The sequence below is a fragment of the Lasioglossum baleicum genome, chromosome 3 (assembly GCF_051020765.1).
Source record: "Lasioglossum baleicum chromosome 3, iyLasBale1, whole genome shotgun sequence".
NCBI lineage: Eukaryota > Metazoa > Arthropoda > Insecta > Hymenoptera > Halictidae > Lasioglossum > Lasioglossum baleicum.
The window spans coordinates 9,431,933-9,458,327 of NC_134931.1; the positions used below are offsets into that span (position 1 = coordinate 9,431,933).

The 26,395-nt window shown below is 42.0% G+C and overlaps 1 protein-coding gene across 7 annotated transcripts; it reads right to left on the reverse strand.

The window, feature by feature from the left end:
• Positions 1–52: 52 nt before the first annotated feature.
• LOC143207319 (uncharacterized) lies at positions 53–26,395 on the reverse strand. Of its 7 annotated transcripts, none has more exons than XM_076420642.1 (7): positions 26,257–26,395; positions 23,048–23,154; positions 19,268–19,369; positions 14,178–14,423; positions 11,808–12,020; positions 8,558–8,707; positions 53–2,147 (listed from the first exon to the last, which is right to left on the reverse strand). In XM_076420642.1, exons 2-7 carry the CDS (start codon positions 23,135–23,137, stop codon positions 2,082–2,084), a joined length of 867 nt encoding a protein of 288 aa, XP_076276757.1. In that variant the 5' UTR covers positions 23,138–23,154; positions 26,257–26,395; the 3' UTR covers positions 53–2,081. The 7 variants fall into 7 exon arrangements, with proteins under 7 accessions (XP_076276757.1, XP_076276756.1, XP_076276758.1 ...); XM_076420641.1 differs by having other exon boundaries at positions 26,250–26,391; XM_076420643.1 differs by lacking the exon at positions 26,257–26,395 and adding an exon at positions 25,132–26,243.

Below are 26,395 nucleotides of genomic sequence, written 5' to 3' on the forward strand. Positions count from 1 at the left end.
GATTGAAAGAAGGTATTATTGAGGGTTGGGGATGAAAAGAGGGAGGGGAAGCTTTATGACAATAATATTTATTTATTTACACTACACAATAACAGGGACGATTTACATTCGATAGATTATGCGTTCAATTCGAGGATCAACACAACTGGACGGATACCGAACGATTGGCGTTCTCTTATCGCGCTTTCCGATAAGGAAAGTGCGGAAAGAGAATGGCGACGTTCTGGGCTCGAGTCGAGTACGATGAAAGGTAAATGACACGCCTAATTTCTCGGGTTTTGCAACTCCCACGCTGAATCGACTAATATGTATACAATAAATTTTCTAGGAGGTACCTCCGACTCACACTTTTGTTCACGTATTCTCTTTCATGCTACTATACATATAATAAAAAACGAAAATTATTGATGATTGTTTGCCAATCTTCAGCTACAAAAATTAATTTTCCTCTTAGGTAATATCGTAAGTTAAGAACCAAATTCGGGATCGTTTTTGATTCTGGATACCATGAAGAGGTTGAAAGATTGCTGAATATGTGGCAAAATATTATTTATTGAAACGCGTGTGCATTGATAATGACATGGTATCCGTTATTCATTTTATTTACAAAACACGAAGGCAGAGAATATACCTTTTTAACCTAACGACTGCTTGAACCAAATTTCATACACAAACCAAAGAAGCAATTACTGTGACAAAACTTTTTTGTGGCTTCACCTAAAATCTATCAAAGTAGAATTTTTAATTTCGCATGTACCTCAAGTAACTGAATCGATGTGAGGCGAGGTAAGCTTTTAATCGCTCTGGGAGAAAGAGTTCGAGGTGAGTCGTCCGACTCCACCAATTAAATCCAGCGTTAATGGAGGTTGCACAATTTCCGATTAACACTTCCAGAATTCACAATTCGTCGAAATTTCCGAGTGCACCGCAGTCGACGCTCTTAGCAACCCTTATAGAAGCAACAGACAAGGAAACAAGGGCTGCTAATACAAAGAGGGGGATAGAAACAATCAATGCTTGGCACTGTTGCATTCCGGGAGTAGCTATGTACAAGTCCGCTCGAGTTTCTTCTTGGCTTGACGCGATCCGACGGAATTGAGCACCGACAAAATGATGCGTCTCGCGCTTTTCGCAACTCTCTGTTCAGAAACGTCCAGAGAAATAAATATACATTATCAAAATTCCAAGATTCTCAACATTGAAGTACATGCACAAAAACAGAAAATTTCGAATATATTCTTCTCTTCTTTTCTTTTGCATTAATAATGATCAAGCTAATGGTTTTTTATGTCTGTCCAGCGATTGCTCTAGAATGACCTGCACCAATCAGAATGATCGCAAATTATTTGAACTAGAACCTTTAGAATCTTGTACAGGATGCTTCCCTGATATCGTTAAAAAGATTTCTCGGATTTGTTTATCCTTTGAATTTCCTTGCATCATTTATAATAAGTGAACTATTTCAGATGCTCAAGTTAGTATACATTAACAACACTGTATGGACAGTATTAAACTGTTGTTACAGTTATTTGCAACAACATTGAGAACCTTCGACAATGTATATCATTCACCTAAACGTCCCATTACAAAATTCAATCGCGCGAGAAATATCCGTTTCCGCGTTGCGCGAGCGCGATTTCTTGCGGCGGTCGTCGAATCTAAGTATTTAAACGCTATATGTATAATCGACGATTATCAATCGTGACTCGAAGAACTAGGGATTAGGGAGAGGACGAATTAGGGTTGGAAGAAAATGTTTCACGGAAACGTTGGAAGACGAAGTAGATGGAAGGAGAAGCCGTGGAGGACGAAAAAGAACGAGAGGGGGGCAGGGTCTTGCGTGAATGTCGAACATGAAATCGCGAGGTTCTGCTTCACGAGGACGAGACGGCCATCGACGAGACACAAAGGACCTCGGGGACAAGGGGGCAACACGCCGATTGCCACAGCCACGTTGCCAACGTCGTACCCGTGTTCCTGCGACGATCACGGCTCGATTATGGCTCCCACGTGGCCCTACCACGTCAGGACCATCGAATCTTGTCTTGTACTTCCTCACCCTAGTCCTTTCGCGCCGAATTCTAGATGATCGAGGTGATCAGTCTCGCCTTGAAGTTGACGATGCGCTCGCTCGTTGCTGCCAGGCGCTGCAAATTACCAAACATTCATTACTTATTTGTTAACTGATCGAGTTAGGGACTTGACAGAAACTGTGTCACTTGTCACTGTTGGTTTCATTTTAGGAAAAGCTATATGATTTTTAAGAAAAGAGGTACATTATAGCTTCTGAAAAGCAACATGTGATTTTTGGACCTTGTTCTTAGGAGCAATTGGAAAATTGACTTGATACAATCCTTTTTACACATTTCCAAAATATCTAAAAAATTGACATTAGCAGTAACTTGTCCATCAAATACATTTACGTCGTGTTGCATCATGAATGGACTAAAATATTTTTGTTCGATAATATCAGCAAGATAAGAAGAAAGGGGAATATTGAATTATAGTTCCTAAAGAGCAACATGCGATGTTTGTGACTAGATGCAATCACTTTTACACCTTTCGAAAGTGTGTAAAAAATGGATATTATTTATGAAGTAATACTCAGTTATTCTTTACGGCATACAGTAGTGCCAAAAAAAGAAACATGAGTTAAGAATTGTGCAAAAATTGGGATTTCAGTAACAAACGTTTAAGTCCAATTCGAGATCACGACCAAGCGAAAGGTGCTCCTCGTTTGGATTCCTCAGAATTGTTAGCCTCTTTTTCTCTGTTGTTTCCTTCCAAGAAAAAAGAACGGCTGTTTTCCGCGCGAAGAAATTTTGCAACGCTTTCGAGAGGCCGGTTGCCGCTTTCGACTCTTCTTATTCGCGAGAAAGATAGAGAGAGGGAGAGGGGTTTCTCTCGGTTAAAGAAAAACGATCAACGATTGACGTGGTCCTTCGCACGGGACCAACGGTCGACGAGATCGTTTTGCTCGGTCCCGGAGTCTGTAACGGAGTTTCCGATTTTCGACCGCGCCGGAGAGGAATTCCCTGTGATGCACCAAGCGTGAACGCTTTCCAGCCGATGCACTCTTCTTGCAGGTTGCGCATAATGAGCAGGATTAGCGTCCGTGATCGCTGACTCAGGCTCGTCTTCGAGCAGAAATCTTGAGATTATTATACTGAGCGATTCGTGAATTAATCTTCTAATAATCGAGTTATTTCTAGTTGTTTAACGCTTTTTCATGACTTTGTATTTTTCGAACGGGACCAGGAAATTTTCACAACCAAAGACAAATATCCTATTTTGTAGAAAAATACATTATTTGTTTAGCACTGATTTACTTTTGTTTGAGACATTTTTTTAGCAAGACATTAGAACCACTTTTATTTTTTTGAGAAGTATAAACTACGGTAATCTAAATTACACTGTCTGTCATAGTCATTGTCTATCTCTTCTCTATCAATCTTGTTTGATGATGGTCATAGTGGAGGATATACAATGTATGTAGCTGTTTCAGAATATAGTAATTTCTTGTAAAAATACAGGCTATAGTAATCGATCGCAACTATTACAAATGATCGAATACTTTCCTGAATCTAGTCTTCCATCTTCAGATTTAATGTTTCACGAACAAACAAGGATGTTACTCCTCGAATCAATATTTTTCAAATAAAACTCTTTCGTCTCCTTCATCATCAACCAAACGCTTTCATAAAAGAATTTTAGCAGAGACATTAATCTAATCCAGTCAAATATATTTTTACGAGTCATAATACTTTCAAGCGTCTGGCTTCAACCATTCATGGTCCTCTTTTGATCATTCCATCAACAATGAAGTTATTTAATAACAAAGCGGAAAAACGTTCCCGAGTAACAATTTGCGAACTGTAGACGGAATTTTAGTTCTTGGCATTATCTTTTTCTTTCAGCTTTCCTCGAAGCAATTCCCGAGTTGAAAGTCGCAGAAAAATCTGGTCACAGTCGAGCACACCGCGAATGTCGCGAGTTCGATCGATCAATTAGGCGATCGAGGCTCGAAAGTCGGAGCGCGAAACATGCGATTTTTGCCCGGGGGATACGTTGTTTTTCTGGTGTCGTGAGAGAATTGCCGGTGTTGTGACGGGTACGTGCGATCAACGCCCTCAGAACCAGAAACGCAATTCCGCGAGCGCGTTTTAGCGATTGGTCTCGCTTTCGTTGAGAGACCATGAAGCGAGAACTGCTACCGAGCTTATGCTTATACTGCCGGAATGCTAATTATTTAATTACGTAGACCTGACTTCACGTTCGGAGGCCCTGCAGACTCTTTAACCAATTCATCTTCAGTGTGTCTGATACAGTGTGTTTTATTAAAAAAACAATCCTCTAAGACATTGAATGTAATGAACGTTCTTTAAAAAATTGGAAAAAACGTGGCTACATTCATGAATGGTGTTCAGCTAAATCCTTTAGCGATTAAATAAATTTATTGTATCTTCTTCAAAGAAAATGCCAAAATACGTAACGAAAAATGTGAATACATTCTTGAATGGCATTTATTTAAATTCTTCAATGTTCTTTTAACGAGTTAGGAAACGATGATCGTAGTACATTGATTCTATTAACAAGATAGGAAATGATGATTGTAGTACGTTAACTTTTAACAAAATAGGAAATGATGTAATACATTGGTTCTACCAACAGGATAGGAAGTTATTGTGATACATTGATTCTATTAACAAGACGGGAGATCGTTTAAAATCCTGCAGACTTAACAATCAATGAAATATAGTCTTTCAAAAGGGAACATACTGAACATTAGAACCTTTATGAATAAATATGAAGTTATTACTTTGCATCTTCCTAAATTGTACAACCTAGTTGAACATTCTTCAATTGTTCATCAACAAACACATGTGAAGTACTATTTTGTATAGTTGTAAATCGTGTGCCCTAATTTAACATTCCTTATCTACACCTAACCCAGACCTTCATCAATAAATATGCAAAATAATCTTGTGTGCATTTTTCTCGTACAATCCAATTCTTCATCGTCTACCTGGTCTACCACCGCTAAAAGAATTCGAATGGAAAAAATCATGTAAAATATTCTTCCTTCTGTGCAGATTTTCATAAATCACCAAAGATGAATCGCCCTGTACTCGTCCAGTGAACGCAACAAACGCGTTCAGCGAGTATGTCGAACCCATTCCGGCCTGGGCATACACTCTCCGCTAAAAGTTTCACGCACGTAGCGATCTAACAACGCACAGTTTCGAAAACGTTGGATTTAGCTGATCCCGTCGATCGATCGACGGTTCACTAATTTTGTGGAAGAGGTGGTCAGAGCCATGCCCCTGGCAGTATCGCGTGCCAGGTGGCAGGTAGCGGCTGCTTGCATAAGTCAGCCGGCAAATGGACGAGCTATTTCATAGAGAAAGTCGCTTACATTTTTACTTTCCATCGATCCCGACGGGGGCCGCTTGCGTAATCTGGCCGGTTTTATATATCTGGAACGACAACGCGGCTCGATCGACTTTCGGCAAAATCTCGATCCGGTCGACGAATTTGAATCCGATTTCGCGGGTCTCTATCGAAATCATCGAGTCCCCTAACCTGACCCAGACCTAACCGGTTTCGTTCGCGTGTATGTAGACACTCGTTCCACCACGAATTCAATCTACCGCTCGTCGTTAATATATTCGCGAGATTTCCACGGGACCTTAGATCGACGAAAAGCATAATTCACGATAGAATACTTTCTCGATTTAGAGCCGTAACAAAGAGTCTCCGATTTTTCAGACTTATCTGAATCCATCGATCGTCACTCCGGTATCGTCGTAAATTTACTTAATTTCCTTGTCTGAGAGTTCTTAGAAATTTTATCATAGTTCAGAGTACCGTGGATTTATAAAGAATCTGATGTTTGTGCTATTGAATAATCAAATCGGTAGATTTTATCTCGAGGACTTTCCGAGGTTAGAGCTCCGCCTTGGACATTTAGGAAAGTTCCTAGCTCCTACCCGGTACGCTACGTAGACATTTGGCGGAGCAAATTGCATCGAAAGTGCATACAGTCTCGTTCAACGTTATAGGAATATAAATGACGTCTGACACAAATTGATCGTTTCGGCCTCGCTGTAAAATGATATTTTTTAGAAACGTCTTCAGTCTCTTAGAATTCCATTTCAACATCATTTATTCTTTCTTCGAATTAGACACTTTCCAAAGCTATAATTATCGCGATTTCATATTACAACATAACCACACTCGTCATTGCAAAATCAAACTTTCTGTTGAACCAACACAGCAAGTTCCATCTCACTCATGATCCACTGAAGTAATATCCACGATCATAAAAATCATCTAAACTCTACAGCACGATCCGTCGCGACAACCGACAGTTACGTATGATAAAGGATTCAAAGAATTCAGACATTCATTCGCCATTTCGCAAGTCTCTGACGAAATTCGTGGAATTTCATCGAGAAGCCATGCGAAGAAACCATGGCAGCTCTCGAGTCAAATTTCAACCTGTCGACACAGGGAGCAACTGTTTCGTATCTAAGATAACGGAAGAGAAATTCGACTGCCTTGATCGCCTAAATAAACAACATAAGTCAACAACTTAACGATTCGGGCACGCAGGTGAAACTTTCTTTCGCGATTACGTCTACGCCGCGGCGCAAGGATCTCTGTGGGGGTGTTCGTTGTCGATCGTTGCGTGGACGATACGTTTTGCATAACGATCCCGTCTGGTGATCGAGCTCTCGATTGTTTTCACCGTGACAAAATCGTACGAATAATCGAGACACGGGAAATGGAATTCAGCTGAGCGTGGCTTTTGACTGGAATTTCAGGGATGGCGGCGCGGCGCGGCGGCTAGAAATCGATTATGCGAGTGGAGGCGCCGGAAAATCGACTGATTTCGTTACGACACGATTGCGATCGCTTTCCACGGGATTTTCCGCGTCGGGGAACAACGCGGCATTAAACCAGCATCATAATCGCGTGCTCCGAAGTTACGCTAACTTCCGTCTCTCCTCGAAGCCATGATTTTCCAGGACGAGTAGCTCATAGGAAGACGCTCCCGTTTCGCTCATCGTTTTTGTCGTTTGCGTAATCGATCCGAAGTGAAAACATATTGCGCTATCCGAGCCATAAACCCGCGGTCGTAATGGCGATTAGAGTGATTGCTATGATACAGCGTGTCTGAGATGAGAATTATGTATGCCGCCGATCCGTGCCGGGTCGAGGAGTTATGCGAAATGGCGATTACAAGCTTTTTATTGCACACTTCGAGCTAACGGTTGATGAATGATGCAGTAACTGGATTAGGTCGCTTGCGATTGAAATGGCAGAGATATTGCCAGTTGACGCGCTTTCCAGCGTATGCGATGTGTTCGAGGTTGGTGATGACACGACTGATCCTTTTTAGTAGAATATTTATTGCCACTGCCTAATTTTGGTCGGAGTTGCGTGTATATTGAAATTGAAACTCTGGATGCTACTTTTATTCAAATTTTCAAGGATGGGTTTGATAAAAGTGAAGATTATGTTACGTCACATAAAGGGAAGATATTTGAAAAGTATTTGGATAAAGGATTTTTGGTAATTATTTAGAAATTGGTCTTCCTCTCCGAATTTGATAAAATTTAAATATGTTATAGATTTTGACGTTTTGAAAAACTTTTTCCTATACATGTCACCGCCTCTCGATTTTAGTTTTCGAGATATTCGCAAAAAACTTTTGCGTATTTGAATTTCCGTATTCTTGCACACTGCGTGGCAACGTAAGCCTGCCCGGCGTAGCGTTTGTTTACTTTTTGTTTCTAAACACGCTGTGGAGATGAGAGAGAAAACAGGGTTTCACTCTTGTCACATATATATATATATAGGGTGAGCTTTTAATTTTGAAAGACTACTTCTGGTTTTTCGTATGCGTGGTATCCGCCCCCACCACCTAATCCTAACTAATTCTGATCGCATAATTTTTGTATTCTATATAGCCGTCATACAGAATTTGAACTAGTAATGAAAATCCTGCGATCAGAATTAGTTAGGATTAGATGGTGGGGCGGATACCACGCATACGAAAATCCAGGAGTAGTATTTCAAAATTGAAAGCTCACTCTATAAATGTATGACCAGAGTGAGACCCTGTTTTCTCTCTCATCTCCACAGCGTGTTTAGAAACAACAAGTAAACAAACGTCGCACCGGGACAGGCTTACGTTGCCAACAGAGCGTGCAAGAATACGGAAAATTCAATACAGTATTAGCAATAGTTTCATGCGAATATCTCGAAAATTAAAATCGAGCGGCGGTAACATGTATAGGGAAAAGTTGTTCAGAATGATGACCTTGACAACACATTTCAAGGTCATCAAAATCGGATAGAAAGACCAACTTCTAAATAATTACCGGATTTTTTAGTAAAATATTTATTGGCACTACCCAATTTTGCGAATTTCTATTTTAAATCTCGGTGACCCGGTCGTATACATATTTGTGTAAGAAAAATACTAAGAATGCTCTTAATTTACCCACTAAAAGGAATTAATTCCAATAAATTTAAATAAAGTACTCACGAGGATAAGGTCTTGAATGAGGTTCGATATCCCCCTGTTGGCGATAACGAAGAGCCTTGTGACCGGTCCAGGCACCGCTTCCGGCGCATCCTCAGCTTTTCCAGCAATCGCTGCTCCTCCGCTGGCTTGGCTTCCGCTTCCGGCCACCATCTGCAACGAACCACAGGCTCCGGTTAGTCCCGACACCGTTCAGGCGAAGGTGAAGAACGAGAAGAGACCCGGTCTTCGTCTCGATTGATCTTCGATCGATCCGTTCCGTGAACGCGTGTGCTCTCGCTCTACTTCGAATCTATCAGGTACGGTTGTTCGAGAGAAAATAAAACGGGGAACAGAATAAAAAATTGCAGAGTGTGTAGCAGCTCCGCGTCCAGGCTCCAGCGCTCCCGACACTACGGTGCTCTATTACATCCTGAATCCTACTTGCGGCTACGATCCATCGATCTTGCTGCTACGATCCTTACGTGCGCTCCTTCGGCTCGTGACATTGTTTCGTGGTTGGTCTAGGCTGTCCATACTTATTTCAAAATTGTAATTGATATATCGAAGACTAAGGATTTATTCGTCATCTTGGAAACCGGCGTTGATTGTGTTAACTATGGTTATTTCTGTTGTAGTATGGACAGCCTACAGGTGCATCAAAACTAAATATACATTTACCAAGACCCATAGGTACGATACATTACTGTGACAACTATAGCAGCATGACGCACGCTGTTTGATACCTACCTGGCCTAAACGGGGTCGTCTTAGACTGGTTTTGGAGCAGCTAAACGTACGTCAATTTGCTAGGAATATTTCCTGCGCGGTCGCAAACGATTCGGCTCCGTGAACAACGCTCGAAAATATTGAAGTCTCTGAGATTATTGTGGTTTTCTGGATGATTATATGGGACTTGGGGAGCCGAATCATGCGCCGGCACAGCATCGTTCGGTGCGTGTTCCAGCAGCAACGAGTCAAAACTACACAGCTACGCCGCTAAGAAGTATATACGGTGCAATGGACGAGTACGAGATCACAACAACGAGAGAATCGGCATTCGATCAATGGCTGCCCTGAGAGATTCCGAGTCGAATCGGCCGGGATGTCCAAGTTGCCTCGTCAGCCGAAAGTTGTTTGCATTTTGCTTGTCGGTGGTTGTCGGTGTCGCGTCGGGACCGTTGGCTGGGTGGAACGATTGGAAAAAGGTGGTTCGGATCATTTAGGTGGACTTGGGGGCTGCTGCATACTTGGCGCGGTTTAACTGGTTAATATTTACCGGGAGGACCGTTAGTGGACTGATGAGCAGTATTAGGTCACTTCGTGACGAGTCACCGATAACTGCTGTTCACTGTTCTTGAAACGATTAATGTTCGTTCTAGAATATGTTTGTTTGTCTGTCAGTTTTGGGAATACAAAAGTTCGTTCATCAAATACTTTTACGTCGTCTTCAATCAATGGACTATATTTTTGTTTGATAATATCAGCAAGATAAACAGTTCAACAGTACTATCAACTTGTACTTTATTATAATTCATGTCTCATGAAACAGTAATACTAAAAATATTTGTTATCTCTTATATAAGCAAGGAACTTTCTCTACCCATTCAGAAACAGTGAATCAAAAAGTGTGTACTTAAGATAAGCATAAACGATTGAGAAGAGAGCTTCTGAAGCAATAATTACGAAACACAGAGCTATCAGATTGTGCAAATATTATTGAGCGTCAATACCCAATAGACACAGTGATACGTTGTTTCAATGCTATGTGTTCTATGTTTCAGCAGATTGCCTTATTGAACTAGCACCTAATGTATTAGCATTTAGATAAAAAGAACAGTATCTCTTCAGTGACTCATCAAGAACGCAGACGAAGGCTGATTAGTGACAACACTGGATCACGAAACCTGGCGCACACTATGACCACGGGATCGAAAACATAATGCGTCGCTATGACCGCGCGCCAGGTTCTCCTGAAATCATTTTCATTTGTTTCAAGAGTTTTCGAGTTCATTGACGAACTTTTCCATTCGTAGACAATTAAAAGCGTAGAGAACCTGGCGCGCAGTCCATGCACAAACAAGGCGAAGGAGAACAAAGAGAATAGGAAGAAGAAGAAGAAACGAAGACGATAAAGACAAAGATCAGAAGAGAGACAGGGATATGAGGCAAAACGAGAAAGACAAAGAAAGGGAGGTTCGCGTGGTCGTTGTTAAACAAACGGAAGGCGGAAAAGTAAATGAAAGAACGTGCAAGGTGTTAACCACGTGAGAGGAAGACGACGTGCAAATCAAACACAGCCAGGTGCAGCTAGTATGCTAGTATGCACACGGATGCATCGAGCTGTTCAGGACGCGACCCATAGTTTACAAGTGCGAATTACTTCGTTTCGAGGAACCACCACGAGACAAATGACAATCTTGATCACAGATTTTGATCATGGACTTGACCATTCAATTAAACACATTATGAAACTGATGATCTTGATCATAGACTGCCCACTAACGCGACGCTATGGAGGAATTACAGTTTCCAGTACAAGATAAATGACAATCTTGATCGTAGGTCTTCGAGAAAAATTGTGACAGACCTCAAAGACAAAGTTATACTAATTTTCACAACCCCCTGTCATTTATACCTGTCCCTCACGCGACGCTATGGAAGAAACACAATACCCACCCCAAGATAAGTAACAATCTTGATCAGAGGTTTTCAAGGAACATTGTGACAAACTTCAAAGTTATATACAAACTATCTCCTTTACCCCCTAATATTTACGTTCAACCCCTCACGCGATGCTACGGAGGGAAACGCAGTACCTATGAATCAAACTCTTCAAGAACCTCGAAAGAAGTATTCGCAACCGGAAGCCCCTGTGTGAGTAAAAGGAAGCAGAAACGTAGAGTCTACGAGAAAGAGAGTAGAAGAAGAAGAAGCGAGATGAACCCTTTTGCTGCCAACGGGCTCTGCGCCGAGTGTGTATGGAAAACTGTCACGGGCCGATTTGATATCTTCATGAAAACATAAGCATCACATCGGCCCTGGCAATTTTTGCATATTCCACTTCTTTGGCAGCAAAAGAGTAAAAGTGAAAGAAGCCAGAATAAACGAAGATCCGTTGGGGCTCGATCTCATCGATCCTCAGTCGGAAGAGAATGATTCCAACCGCGGATCTGGAGATGTCAGGAGCCCGTTCCGGTCCCGTTCACCAGGAGATAAGTGATAAGTGCAGTCGGCAGTGTCCGTTCGGCTCTGCTCGGAAGGATTGGCGTACCGGTGGTAGGCTGCCGGCTCCTGACGCGGCCGGTGCGTTGCTCGAGGATCCCGCCGTGGAGGAACCAGCTGGAGCAGCTGGGGCAGCAGGGGCGGCATCTTGGGGAGCCGGGCCCAAGTCCCGGGAGGCGCTTAAGCCGAGCCCTAGGCTCTGCGTACCTGCCACCACGCGGTACACCGTGCCCGCCGCTCTTGCCGCCCCGTCGGCCGCTTGCTAAACGAAAACAGAGACGAGAACTTTCGTTTACTGATCCGCTCTTGGGTTGTAGCCGGACTTTTTGTGTGTTTTGCTTTGTCATTGACTGTTTCGGGGTTAGATCATGCTCTCGTGCTGATCGGCCGATCGCACCACGTCCCCCCGCGGTGACCAGGTCCTGAAAAGTGGCTGAAAAACCGTTTTAGTCGATGCACATGACGCTTGCCTTCTGCATTCAGTCTCCTCCCTACGCGATCTTACCGCTTCATGGTACATGATCAATATTCAGAGTTCTCTTCGTCGGAGGACTGTTAGTTTCGCTGCTTCTCTTGAGTGAAAAGTGGATGGTCGAGATTCAAACTACTTTTGATACCAAAGGTTCTTGAATAGACGAAACCTTATTTATTATTATCCTAAAATGCTGGCAGTACCGCATCGCGAACCGACCGTCAGGCTACATCTTATTCAAAAGATCAAGAGATCATTAAGTGTGCTCTTTCAGGGAGGATCGTTAATTTCGCTTCTTTTTCTTGAGTGAGAAGTGCAAGGTCGCGGGTTTAGAACAGATTTGATCAAGTTTTGATAGCAAAGGGATCTTTGTGTTATAAGAACCATGTCGCAATCATTAGGGTTAAATTATGAAGGATGAAGCTTGAAATTTAAAGAATCAAATCTAACCACGAAGCTGCTAAGTTTAGTCATAGACTTACTAAGTCCAGCCTGGTCTTCGTCGTAAGACTCGACGATTTTTCGAGGGGAGATCGATTCACCGAGCCCCTCGACGACGCGACGCTAAGAAAACGCACAGTAGATTTCTGGCTCTATAAAAGGCCGTCATCCGTGGACCAGTTTCGACTCGACTCGAATCGACCAGTCGCATTGCTGCCCATGCAGCTGCAGTAAACATTCGTGGACAATAAGTCGCCGTGGACTATATCCGACCAACCCGTTCGTTGAATAAAACAGGAGAAATCTGTAATAATCTTCGCGTTATTATTGTGGAAACGGGCTTCCGAACGCGTTCTGCGTTGTCCCGATTACTTTCTAGGATTATCTCTCCCGTTGTTGCTTTCGTTAAGGCAATTAAGAGTGTCTCATCGAAAGTAGAACAAATCGTTGGACAACCTGACAATTTCAGATACTTACATAGTTTTCTTTAGAGAGATTATTATAAAATTTTTATTGCCAAAGACATCGTTGTTGGAAAATTCCTAAGCTTCGTTGGTGAGTACTATTGCACTTTTCTTGCAGTTCAATATAAAAAATTGCACCTTTGGCCGGATAATTTTCCGCGAGGTCGGGTCGTGGCTAGGTCGGGAACCTTGGAACGACAAGCAATCGGTACACAGCTCGGTAATTCGGTCCAAGACTTTCACCGGTGGCTGAGTAGGCGCCCTTGCCGTTCTGTGCCAGCCTCTTACTTGAATATTAAACTATCTACCGATCTAGTCGAGCGTCACCGATCTTTGTCGCAGAGCTGTTTCACTATCGGTCGTTTCCTTTTCCTTTTTTTTAGGACGAGGGAAAAGGCCGTGCGTTAGGTGAACTGTGCGTTCAACGATCAATGCGGTTAACTCGTTTATCCTAGACGATGAAACCTAGATGCATTTTATGGATTTTTACCATTCTTTATAGTCAGTTTTTCTTGGGAAGTTAACCTTGTTACTAATACGAGAATTACATTTGCAAAAAACAAAAAACCTGCAAGCAATGATTCTGCAAGAAATTCGAAGTAGTTGTGTAGCTAAAAGCTATGACACATGTGTTAATAATATCTTTAGATAAATCATATTTTTAGATAAATTGAAACTAAAAAAATTCGAGCAACCTAATAAAGGTATAATAAAAATACATATATGCAAAGTTTTAGATTCATTAATTGCATTTGTTTGTAGGGCCATGAAAATGAAATTCTCTCCTTTGGATAAGCAAATTATAAATAAATCTGTTATCTGCAAGATAAGTGGGTGAAGTCTTTAGTATTCTGGACCAATTGCAATTACTGCTGCTCTAAGGAAACTTAGAACACAACTAGTTTAGTTGCTGGTTGAATCAATTTTTGTTATCCTGATTATCCATCAATTTTTGATTTTTGAAGGTTTCTCCACTTTTCACTCAACGTTCGTCAAAACATTCAACAAAATCGCGTATTCTCCACGATTGCGGAAAACTCACCCTGATTATATCGAAGAGGAAGTTGCCGGAGCCAGCGCCACTTCCGGAACCACCAGAGGAGCCACCGAATCCGAAGTTCAAGAACCTCTTGTTCCTGTTCTCGTCATCTTCAGCTTCCACCTCGTCCAACGGTGTTAATGGCGCCACGTCACTAGGTGCCTCGTCCGCGAATTGTACTTTGACCTCGTTGTTCTGCGACTCTGCCGCCACCTCGTTTACTCTGTCCTCTGCTTCCGGGTTTACGTCCTGCAAACAGAAGTTCCACGATCGATCTTCTCGAACCTCTTCATGAACCACTACCGATCGATCGCCAGAAAAAGAACTTCTTCGTGGAACTTGTGCGAAAATCGTGGTACGAATCGTTCGAGAAAATATTCCAGATTCGTAGTAAGCAGGAAAGTTGGCGTTACGTACTCAATTTCGGAATCCACAAATTCCTTTGTACGTTAATGTGACAGTTTTGGAACTGTCTTAACACGTTCACGTGCAACTTCAAAGTTCACAAACTTCTTTGTGTTTTGAACGTTATATTGTTGGTGCAATTTTATGCATTTGGAGCTGAATAAATCAATAAAATGTAGACTGGACTCTCGCGTGAAACCACATTAATACAAGAGAAATGCAATTCAGTTTCATCTCAGAGATACATAGAGATAAATAGTGACAAATGAGCCGCGACATCATGGTTCGTTATCAATAGACTACGGATCATTATGCAAAATAAAAATTTTCTGCATCAATTACAATTAAGATGCTGGAATGAAATAAAAATTAGTTTCCTCCTTTAATAGTCCTAATCAGATGATGATAATATACTGATACCCTTAAATCCTTCTTATGCTTTTACTGTTTCATATTTCACCTACTTACTTTCGTCAAAAATGCATAAAAACCGCGGTCTAGTTATCAAAGTTGCAAACACCCGACTGACTGCCAATGATATTTTTGTAGAGACCGGAGTATGCTGATTTTGTTGCCTCTGCTTTCCGTTTCACATTGAACGAATTTCTTCCACAATTTGTACCACAATTTACAACTTGCAAGCTCTCCGTCCAAGCAGCTCGAAGAGCATTCAAGCCGCAATTTGCTCAGCATTCACAGCTGTCCGCTGTAAGCGGTTTCTACTTGTAGTTTGTACAGATAACGGTTAGGAACGCGTTCGAGCGTTTCTACAATTCGATGGCGATCGAGCGGAACACGGATTAGATGGCGCGTGCGACGCGTGTTCTCGCGATGTCTCGTGATCGGGATACGCGTCGACGATTTTATTAGTTGGACAAACTGAAGCGCTAATGAACCCGACTACTGAATTAGCGAACGATTTCCAATCGTGGAGCCACCGGAAAACTAAGCCAAACTTTGTTAAACTATGCTGAATTTGCACGTGTGCAAGTACATGTGTGCAAATTTAGTATAGTATACACTTATTAGAAAAGATTATGAGACACTCTGAAAACTATCGTAATAAGAACTAATATTCCTTTTACATTGATCAAGTTTTATGGGAAACAGAGCTAAATAGTTTTAATTGTGTCCAACATCTTCAGAAATGCAAGACGCATAATGCAAAAGACTTTCAACTAGAATAAAATTAATGGAATTTATGGAATTTCACGTGGACAAAATTATAAGACACTGTACTAACAACATATTTATAATTTTGTACAACTGAAATTCTTTACTAAATATTTACTTTAAATGAAAATTTCTTGCGTTCTTCGTACGATTTCTGAAGGCACTAGTCGCATATGAACTTTCACATGTAATGCTGTTTAATATAAACACAATATAAATGAAGGAGTGGATGGATAAAGGTGTCAAGTTTGTTTTCTGTAAAAGAGTTATTAACAAAATATGTTGTCCTTTTTTGATGAATGAAGATATTTATTATCTTTTTTTGTATCAGAGATTAACCATAACAATATATATTTGTAATTGATTTGTGTTATTATCTTCATTCATCAAAAAAGGACAACATACCTCGCTAAAAACTCTTTTACAGAAAACAGACAATTTGTTACTTGACACCTTTATCCATCCACCCCTTCGAATCCCTTGTCTCAGTAATTTATTCCACTATTATAGTACAGTGTAGCTTACTATACCAGTGAGTCAGAATTCCAAATTCATTGGGAATCGTGTGGCAACAACTCTGGTGTACGTCCAGGGTTGCCAAAGCAGCATAAATCGTTGTATGAAATGTATTGTATTCGTTAATAATTAAATCGAGAGCACAAACTCATCGATCACGAACTCAAAAGTATTCACTCCTCTCGACACCTCCACGAATACTTTCGACTCGGCAATATTAAATCAATATTAAATGCTTCGGAATATTCCGAAGCCTTTGAACCACTTGATTGAATATCCTCTCCAACATCAACGATGATAGATGAGAGATGGATCATCTCGCCCAGAAGAAGCCAACAGAGTGAACCATACAACAAGAGAAGGAAAGAGAAAGTCAATGATCGGTGAGAGAATGTTCGAGGTGAAGGAACGCCGACGTTTGTTTCGCAGCAAAGGTCATCAACGTCCTCCATCGTCTGAGATCGACCACGATCTCAGTCAAGGATCACCTTCGGTGAAGCTTGAAATGAGTCGAAAGCGAGAAGAGTGCTCCAGAGCTCGACAATCCATGAAGGAAGCTGTCAAGAACCTTCGACAGTCACAGTGTTATGATCCTTCAACATCTCTGAAGCCGATGAGAAGAAACAGAGATAGAGACGCAAAGAGAAACAACGTGGGCATGATAGACGAGATAACACAGAACGAGTAGAAAGATGAAGAGAGTTAGCAGACGATAGAAGAATAGTGTACAGAGAAGGAGAATCTGCCGCAGCAGTCCCGTTTGCGCGGTGATAATCCTTGCCACGTGGTGATCGTTGACGATCTCTGGATCATTGACCTCCAAGGTTTTACCGAGCTGGTCGTGACATGGTCACGCCAGCGAGTTGTCTTGGGTGCTGTCAGTTGTAGCAATGGTGTTCTGCGGACCCGGGCTGGTCGTTTCATTGTCCTCGTCCTCGTCCGGCGGGTATGTCGGCAACGAGATCGAGACCTTAGAGCCGTTTGAGCTGGTCGATTTGAACCCGGCGTCCTCGTCGTCGTCGTCGTCGTCATCGAATGGCGACGCGGCGGTCACCGTCGACCCGTCATTCGACCCGCGTCCTTCGCCACCAGACTGGTTATTCCCGAGGAAATTCTGCAGCAAGGTAGGCCCGAGGACTCGGATCACCTCCGCGACTATCGAGTTCACCTTTTGTTCGATCATCTAGAAAACAACGGCTCTTAGCTGGATCGAAATACACCTGGCTCGTTCCACCTCGAGGATGACGATCGAGGATCTATGGAGGACCGGGTCTGATACTTTCGGATCTAGTTTTGACGATTCTCTGTCGGTGGAGCGTGTTCTTGCTGGTCCAGTTCAACGTCAAGTGTCCGTTTATAGGACTGATTTCGCTTTTTTTTTTTAGAACGACGAATGTGATGGTATTATCCTTCGTGCTGACTAGAGTAGGTTATAGAGATTGTTGTCTTTCGTGCTGGGAGACCAGGAGAATGACCGTCGAACGATCGATGCGAGGATCGTATTGGAAGACAGTGTGCTTTTAGGTTGATTTGATCGAGATTGTATCTTCGGTTGGGCACTGAGTACGTGTACCTTAACGTCCGTCAGCTTATATTCATTTTTGTCACTGATGCATAAAATCAACAGTCCATACAAATCTCACAATAGATGGATGAAATGAAAGAAAATTTTCATTGATGTCTTTAAATATGGAATAAGATCTCACAGCCAGCCCAATATCGAAGTTGTGATATTAAAACGTCCCATACTTTCAACAACCAACCATAAGTGTCTAGCTAACGGACGTTGCGTACATATTACCGGTGCGTATAATAAAGACGAATTATAATTATTATTGATTGCGCAAGAGCTTGACGCACGGCACCCGAAGAAATTCCGAATGCATTTAGAAAATCGAACGCGCAACTTTCTTGGGAAGAATGCCAATTCGGTGTGAAAAATTTCTCCTCGGCCATCGAGAGCTGTTTTCTGCATTTTGTATATACACCCTAACTCGGAGAGGCTCGTTCATGCTTATTAATTGACTATAATCTCTGTTTCTCTCTCTCTCTTCCCAGCTGGAAGATGTATCCATGGAATCACTTTTACTTGCTTCCGCTTTTAAAAACGAAATTTTCTAGGGATCAACGAACTTCTTCTAATTGTCTGCGAATACCAGCTAGTTAATTAGTGTTATGATACATCTCTATGGTTTTCCCATCTGCATCGATACAATCTCGAGGACGCCCACAGTCCTCTTATGCGGGTATAATTGGATCGATCGACGATGCTTGGATTTCGAAGGATTCGGGATCCCACACGGAAATGTTAATTCTTGTCAATGAACACGTACTGTCAATTACAAAAATCTATGCGTGGCGAATTTCGAATATTTGAGACAGAGAAACAGGTTCTACATATTTTATGGACGTTAAATAATTTATTAGACGAAATTAGAGGAATCCTCAAGAAAATTATATTATTCTCGTTTACAAAAAAAAGTGAATATGAAGATTGGGATGTATATAATAAATAGAAATTGTTGGTTCGGTCAAAGGGTGAAAAATAAATACGAAGATAGGGACATGTGAACATTTTAAATAGATGCCAGACGTCTATTTGAGTGAATAGAAATGGTTAGGAAACAATAGATACAAAGATAGGGCCATCTGAAAATTTTAAACAGTTGAAAGCAGTCTTATAGAATGGATAGAAATGGTTAGAAAAAGATAAACATGAAGATGGGACCGAATGAAAATTTGAAATATAAAATGTCAAGTGTCACTTAACAAATCATCGGGAGTAATAAAACGTGCAAAATCCGTGTGTCTCTCTCAAATGTTAGGTTTCGTCAGGCATTGTAGAGACTTGCAATTGACGATCACGTAAAACGTCATTCAAGTTGCTCCACCACCGCAAATATTCGCGTCTGTCGGTGGGATCTGAAGGCTACGGGGGGCTCTAATGATCCTGGCCGTCAGCAGGACTTCACTGCGTCATGTATTCGGCAGTGGCTCACCTGAGAAATTTCGGGAAAGAGTTCCCGCAGGATACCGATCGTCCGTTTGCTTCTTAGGGCGACATCGTTGTCGGCTTCGACGACCATCAGCCGATCGAGTGCCTGAAAACAGTTTCCCTTTGTCCCTGCAGTCTGTTTTTCCATTCTCCCCCAATTCCTCCTCCCGAAAACCCGTACGAAGGAAGTTCCTCATTCGCGAATTTTATCATTCATGAATTTCATCGTTCACGAATTTCATCGTTCACGAATTCCTCCATTCACGAATTCCTTCATCCACGAATTGCATCGTTCACGAGTTCCAGCGTTAACGAATCTCTTGGAGATCAAATTGCCAGTAAGAAATGATCGTTTTGTCAGCAACGAGGAAGTGTCCGAGCTAGCGACCCGCTCGTTAGCCGGAAAGCTCGTTGAAAGTGTCCGAGACGCGTTAACCGAACAGCGTTGCATAATAGCCTTCTTCGAGTGTTTGACGATTTACGGGCGGCAATTTTCGAATGACGCGAAATCGGCTAAGAACACGTGCTCGCAGGCTCTCGGAAGGTAGACCGAACGCAATAGAAGGAAACCGTCTCGCGAAATGGCGCGACGGAACTGCACCGTTGCGTACAACAATAACCCGAACCGGAGTTACCGAGTTAAACGTCAGAATTGCGTATTATTAGACGAGCGGCCGTATTAGTGCCGCTACAGTTTACTATAACAGACTCCTGGGAACTGAGTTACGTGTTACGTTGTTTGGTCTGTTCACCTCGAGTGGACAAAAACCGTACAATTAAAAAACAAACAACGAACCCGTTGCAAAAGACACCGAGTATTCGGTGAATTAATTATTGCTCGAACGGTCTTCTTGGACCATCTAAAACGTTGCTCAACCCGGTTAGCGTGGTTCACTTTCCCTGAAATCACGTTCGACCAGCTGTTACGATACTCCCATGTGTTACAGTTACGATCGCAGTCTCTCTTGCCGATTCGTTGTATTTCCATGCGCCGCGCCGGTGAAATTATCCCATCGGAAATCGGAACTTTCGAATAATCGATCCTACGGTAACTAGTCAAGCTGTTATGGATGACACAGGAAACGTTTCCAAGCCGCTTTCGAGAGTCCATCGTGGAAACCTTTCTCCGTATATTGTTGAAGAGACTAGTTGATTTATACCGGCGGTTAATGAGGATTCTATGAACGATCGAGATCAGGAGCGCTCGACCACGCGTTGAAGTCTCCGGGCTACTGTGTCATTGTGCAACGCGCGCTCAAGTCTCCCACGACTATGGCATACCGTTTGCGCTTAAACTTATTACTGCAGCACCGGTCAAATAACCGATCGGAAATATTTGCTATTGTAATTCTTGCAATTATGAAGATGCTCCCATTGGAAATACTAAAAATCTATATAGTTTCTGATAGAGTACGTTGTGAGAAACATGGGTCGACGTTTCCCACGATTGCAGTCGAAAATTGCAGTTGTTTATTAATCAGTATAAATGTACTCATTGTGTGAACAGAAAGGTATTAAAAATTATGATTACCTATAAAATGGCGGCACAGAACCAAGTTAAGTCATTTTGAAGTAAAACCAGGATGCTTTCTGAATTCCTCAGAAATGGGATATCATTATTCGCCCCGGAAAACGAAAAAATAATCATTTTGTCAGACGTTTATGAAGAGGAAGTTTGGGAACCACTGACGCCGACGCGACGCGACTGTGTGCCCCAAGAATCAGAGATCAGAGAGAGGTTGGAACACGCGTGCACGCTCACGCACGCGCTTTCCATTGGGCATCGATCGAGCGAAGAAAGTGTCCGGTGTAGCTTGAGCGAGTGTTCGCGGCCAGTGAAAGTGTCGGGTACCGAAGAAGAGAGCCGGTCTGCCGTCCCGTCTTTTCGTTGGACTGTACCACGCTAAAATTGCCTCGGAATACCGACTTCTCTATAAGAATAAATATTTCCGATGATCGAAGGTCGCCGGATGACTCAATGATTCGCCGAATTGGTCGGGCAAGCATCGCTGAGAGCGAACGCTTGTTCGTTGAACAGGAAACATGACTCGTGTCATAAAGCAGGCATTAAACAGTCCTGTTAGCGGATCGGAGACCTCGAATTGAAGAGAAGAAGCAAGGAAAGGTGAGAATAATCGCGAGTTTCATTCGGTCGCGATGGCTCCGCGAGGTCGTAGCACTTGTCTCGAGTGAAAGAGGCCTCCGTCGAAAGTGAAACATCATCTCCGGTCACCGAATCGATCGCCTCGGTCCAACGATCTGACGGCGAACGATCGTTTCAGACGACGAAATCCAGGCGAGAACTTTCGCAACGATTCGCAACGAACTCTCCTCGTTGGCTTTATCTTCGTAATTAACCGGTCGCGGTTGTCGCTTAATGGCAAATTTTGTATTCCCTAAACCGGACTTTCTCCTATTCCAGAGTTCCCCATTTTTCAAATGATTCGACGATCATGCTAGCCCAGTGACACAGAGAAAGCGATCGTTACCGGATCGTTATGTAATATTCTGTTCTCATGTGAATTAACCCTTTACCGACTTATTAGTCGAAAGGTTAGTTGATGATATTGTATATAGGTAGTGGCATTTTGCTTCGTAGAATTTGAGCATGGAGCATTTATAGAATGATCTACCCACTGGCTTATAAAATTGAAGAATTTGTTTGGGCCTTTGAGGATGAAGGTGCCACGATACAAATAGGCGAAAGGTAAGTAAATTGGATCTTATCTATAATTCCTTGGTGATTAGCATTACAAGCAATGCTACTCCGATTAATCGTTTGCAAGATACATCGTGAGATTGGACCTGACTTGTTGTTCGCAGTTAATTGGCACCAGTAACAGCACTTCTCTTTTTCAAGATGTACGAATTGATTTGACTTCGGTAAAACGTTTCTGTGAAGTTTACAAAAGATTCAGCTGGAGATTGTGGTTCAATAAATTGCAGCCAGCCTTTCAAATTCTTTGAACATTTTTATGTTTTTGAAAGGACGATGCGAAGTGGAAAATTTTGTAAACGAATCTACCATCTCCAGAAAGTTGAAAATTCAGCAAAATAAGAATTATGATTCTTTTTACTTTCTAATGCAAATAGTTTCTACTAAACAATCTTTATCAATGGATGTGTAAAGAACTCAAAATGTTTAGGTTACATTTTCTTATATTCTTCAATTGACCATTGTGCATACAGTATGCCTTGAATGAGTCAATGTAAACAATAATTATCTAGAAACCCACCTACGCGTTTGCAATAATTGCAAAACAAGAAATCTACAGTGAGTCATTGTGATCTATCTAATACATCTAGTGTCGTAACGCAGACGTAAATCCTCAGAGAACATAGTCTGTCTCTGAATGCATAACAATAAAAGGTCAAACACCCACCACACAAGAAAAACACCTGGTTAAAACGAACACAAAACGTTCTTAAAAACCATCCAGTCATAAAAGACACGTGCTGCGGTTAGACAGAACAATCTAATCGCCACAACACAATCTCTTCCGCCAATAACAAAAGCCTACGACGAAAAACACGCGTTCAATTCAGTTTAGACTATGTATATCCCAGCCTCAAACATTAGAACTATGCAACACTACAAATTCCTTTCAACCCCCGTTAAAAACCTTCTCAAACCCATTCAATAATCAACCGATTGATCGAAAATGCTAGTCGACACCTCTAACATCAAGGTGGACTTCGAGTCGAATATAAAATTTCAGACTCGAGAAATTTTTATCTCGAATGCTATAATTTTGTCCATCGAACATTTTTCTCATCCTCTTACCTCGGATCGAAGGCGTTCTCCTTCAGGAAGCGGATGCGAGCTGACAAGAGCCACGCAGAGCGCTGCTAAGATGATGGCCGTGGACTTCATGTTGCCTCGAAGAATATCTGCAAGAAGCACAATGTCGTCAGTGTGTTGCGTTCGTCGGTGAGAAAAAATTTCGACAGGGCCGCAGAAAGAGAAAGGTCCGCTTGTGCGTTACTATGTACTCCTGGATGGACCGGAAACCGGTCAGAAGGATCGGAGGAGACAAAGACGAGAGTGCGAGGGAGACCCTCAGGAGGGGATCGAGCAATGGCTCTCCTTTCTCGAGCATGGGTACGTTCGAAACTATCACTTTCGACCGAATGAAAGTCGAGAATGCCGTTGGCATCTCGGACGCCGGAGATTCTCCGCGAAAGATGGACTGCCGCCTCTTACAATCGACCTGGCAATTACCGGTTCGTTATCCGTTACGTCTGAGGCGTCGCAAAAAGTTCACCAGCTCCTCGAACAGTCAAAAATTTTGTCTGAAGAATTAAATCTTTGAAAGTAGCCTCTCGAATCGATTCAATCTGCGCCCTGCTTGGAGATTTTCTGCCGAAAGCTTCGTTAATATCGAAATGAATTGGAGCTTTTTAGACTAATTTAACCTGTGTTCAATTTAGAGATTTTTAGTTGAACATTCCTGGAGGTAGGCATTTTGTTTATCTAGAAATAAACAGGATTTTTTAGATCGATTTAATCTGTGTCCAGTCTGGAGATTTTTAGCTAAACATTTGATTTATTTGAATTTTATTTAGATCCACTAGAGAGAGAGAGAGCTATATCCAACAAGGATTTTTGTAACTTGTTCCTTTCGCAATGTGCTAGACCTCCTCCAAGTTAATTTAATCGGTGTTCGGCTAAAAATGTTTCTACTCAATTATCTCACAATTTAATTTATAATAGATTCTACATATAGATCAATAGAGTCTGCATTCACTTGAGAATATTTAGCAACTCATCAGTTTGAAATTGATTTTATTGAAATGATTTTACTTCGGAGGGGTATTTTAGAGAATAGATTGTTGTTTGGAAATGTTACTGCAAATTGAGGAAGTGATTGTAAGCGTCTTTCAATTGACAGACATTCCGAGGCATCTCCAAGCACCTGTTGACATCGTATTAGTTTTCCCGGCGCACTGCACAGAGCAAACTAGAAATTCAAGTGGTATTGCAGAACGTTCGATCGCCGAAACGGGTCTATAATTGCAGTAGCAGACAGCCGGAATACAATGGTGGCGACACTGCCAGCCAATATAGATTCAGCACGCGCGTCCCCTAACCGATGGTGCAACATTGCCCGTTGGAGGTCGGCTATTAGCAATTTCAATTAATTGTTCGTCAGCCGGTGCGGAAATCGGACTATAAATTACCTATATGGCTATCCAGCATCATCCTTAAAAAATATATCTAGCAGAAAGTTGCCTAATTTGAACCTGCTGCTAGCTTCAAACATTTATATCTAACAATTATGTACTATATGTTCTAATGACTATGCCAAAAAAGAATATTTACAGCATTCTTCGCGCTATCAATTAATTGTGAACTATGCTCTTGGTCTAGTTTAGTTGCACATCTTTCATCAAACTTCACGGTATTAACGAATTATGAACTATGCTCATGTTTAGCTACCTACCCCTGACAAAAACTATTTTCAGCAGTATTAATCAATCATTAACTGTGCTCTGCACCTAGTTTAGTTACGTATCTTCATCCAGAAAAATATTTACAGCGTTACCAGTGGTATCAAACGACTACGAATTGATACAGGTACAAATTCGGCAGCGTTCGTCTAATCCTGCGAGGATTTTCTTAAGCTTTCCAAAGAGATACAGTCGGCAGCCGACCGAAAACTATCACACAAGTTACTTTCGAGGTCGTGGAGCGACAGCGGCAGAAAATTAGCTACACTTTTCATATCCAACGGAGAAAGGAGAGGACCGTGACAGCTGTCGAACCTTTCTCCCCGGGGGAACGAAAAAGAATCGGACTAATTTCTGATCCACGGGCAAGGAGGGACAATGTCGAAACTCAAAAAGAAACAACACGCCGACACGTGCGTCCTCAGGAGGATACGTCCAGATGCGATGGGAAACCGATTTTCCACATGGACACGAGGCCGCCGCGCTAGTTTCGATTTTCTCCTCGAGCCCGTCGTTCTTGGCCGAGAACCACTACACCGATCATTTTCACTGAGAATCTTGGCTCGCGAATCACACTGGCGACGAACATGAACTCGAGGAGCATGCATGGACACCCTGCATGCGGGAAACTGATGGGTAAACCTCCAGAAAACTAGTTTGCAAGTCCTTGGTGTCATGCGATATGAAATATGCACTGGAGATTGGTTTAAATGACTTATTCAGTGACCTTAAAACTTTCTTGAAACTCTTAAAACTGCTCATTTATTTGCCAAAATTTTTATGCATGGCGGAGGCTTGGGATCACTTGCATTAATGACGTTGAGTTCACATATTTAATTACACATTTTATCATTTTTTCGGGAGTGGTGGAAGTTGCTTGGGACACATAGCAATATTGAACTGAAGGAATATTGTTTTACACAAATTGTATTGGTAAGTAACAAATTCGTTAATATTGTGATTTTCCTCCCAAGCCACTTTAATTGAAAAATAATACGTTACTATTATAGAATTTAATTACAATATTGAATTACTTCAAAAAATTTATATATTAATAACATTTTTTTGTTTGTCTCTTATCGAGCATCTCTATCGTTTAATCAGAATCGTCCGTCGAACTGAAACTTCAACGACGGTCACCGGTGACTGTCACCGTGCATAATGTACGTATTAAAACCAAAACTCCAATTTTATTTACTTAAAATATATTATCTAATATACACTGATCATCTGAAAGTAACTAGAATTCGTCTTTCCACCTGCATTTATATAGAATTCATAATCTGGTGTATTTTAATCTTGCAAAAGTCACTAGCAAGTCGATCCCAAACCTCGCAACTCGTTTCCTTCTGCGATAAAGTCAACATTTGTTCGAGAGGACTCCACAAAATTAATTTCGAGGGATTTTGGAAATTTTGAAAGAATTTTTTCGGAGACTATAGGATGCCCGACAGTTTCCCCACTGGTCACCGGAAGCCACGTGTGTCCCATTTCCGGTCACTGGGACGGACTCATCGGCCCGTCGAGGAACTCACCACACACCGTTTACTAATTCCGTCACTCGATTAACTTTTTGAAACCGCTTCGAAAAAGAGGACCCAAAAGGAGCTCTCGGCGGCTCCTGCTCTCGTCGGCTTTTCTGTGACTGTCTGTGTAACGGAGCTTAGTGAGCGGCTTTTAT

Excerpts from the sequence above, each read along its gene's own strand:
- LOC143207319 (XM_076420642.1), bottom strand. The coding sequence starts at position 23,137 with ATGAAGTCCACGGCCATCATCTTAGCAGCGCTCTGCGTGGCTCTTGTC. Across the intron at positions 14,424-19,267 it reads TCTTTCCCGAAATTTCTCAG|GACGTAAACCCGGAAGCAGA; the intron begins GTGAGCCACTGC and ends TTCTGTTTGCAG. Across the intron at positions 2,148-8,557 it reads TCATTCAAGACCTTATCCTC|CGCCTGGCAGCAACGAGCGA; the intron begins GTGAGTACTTTA and ends GGTAATTTGCAG.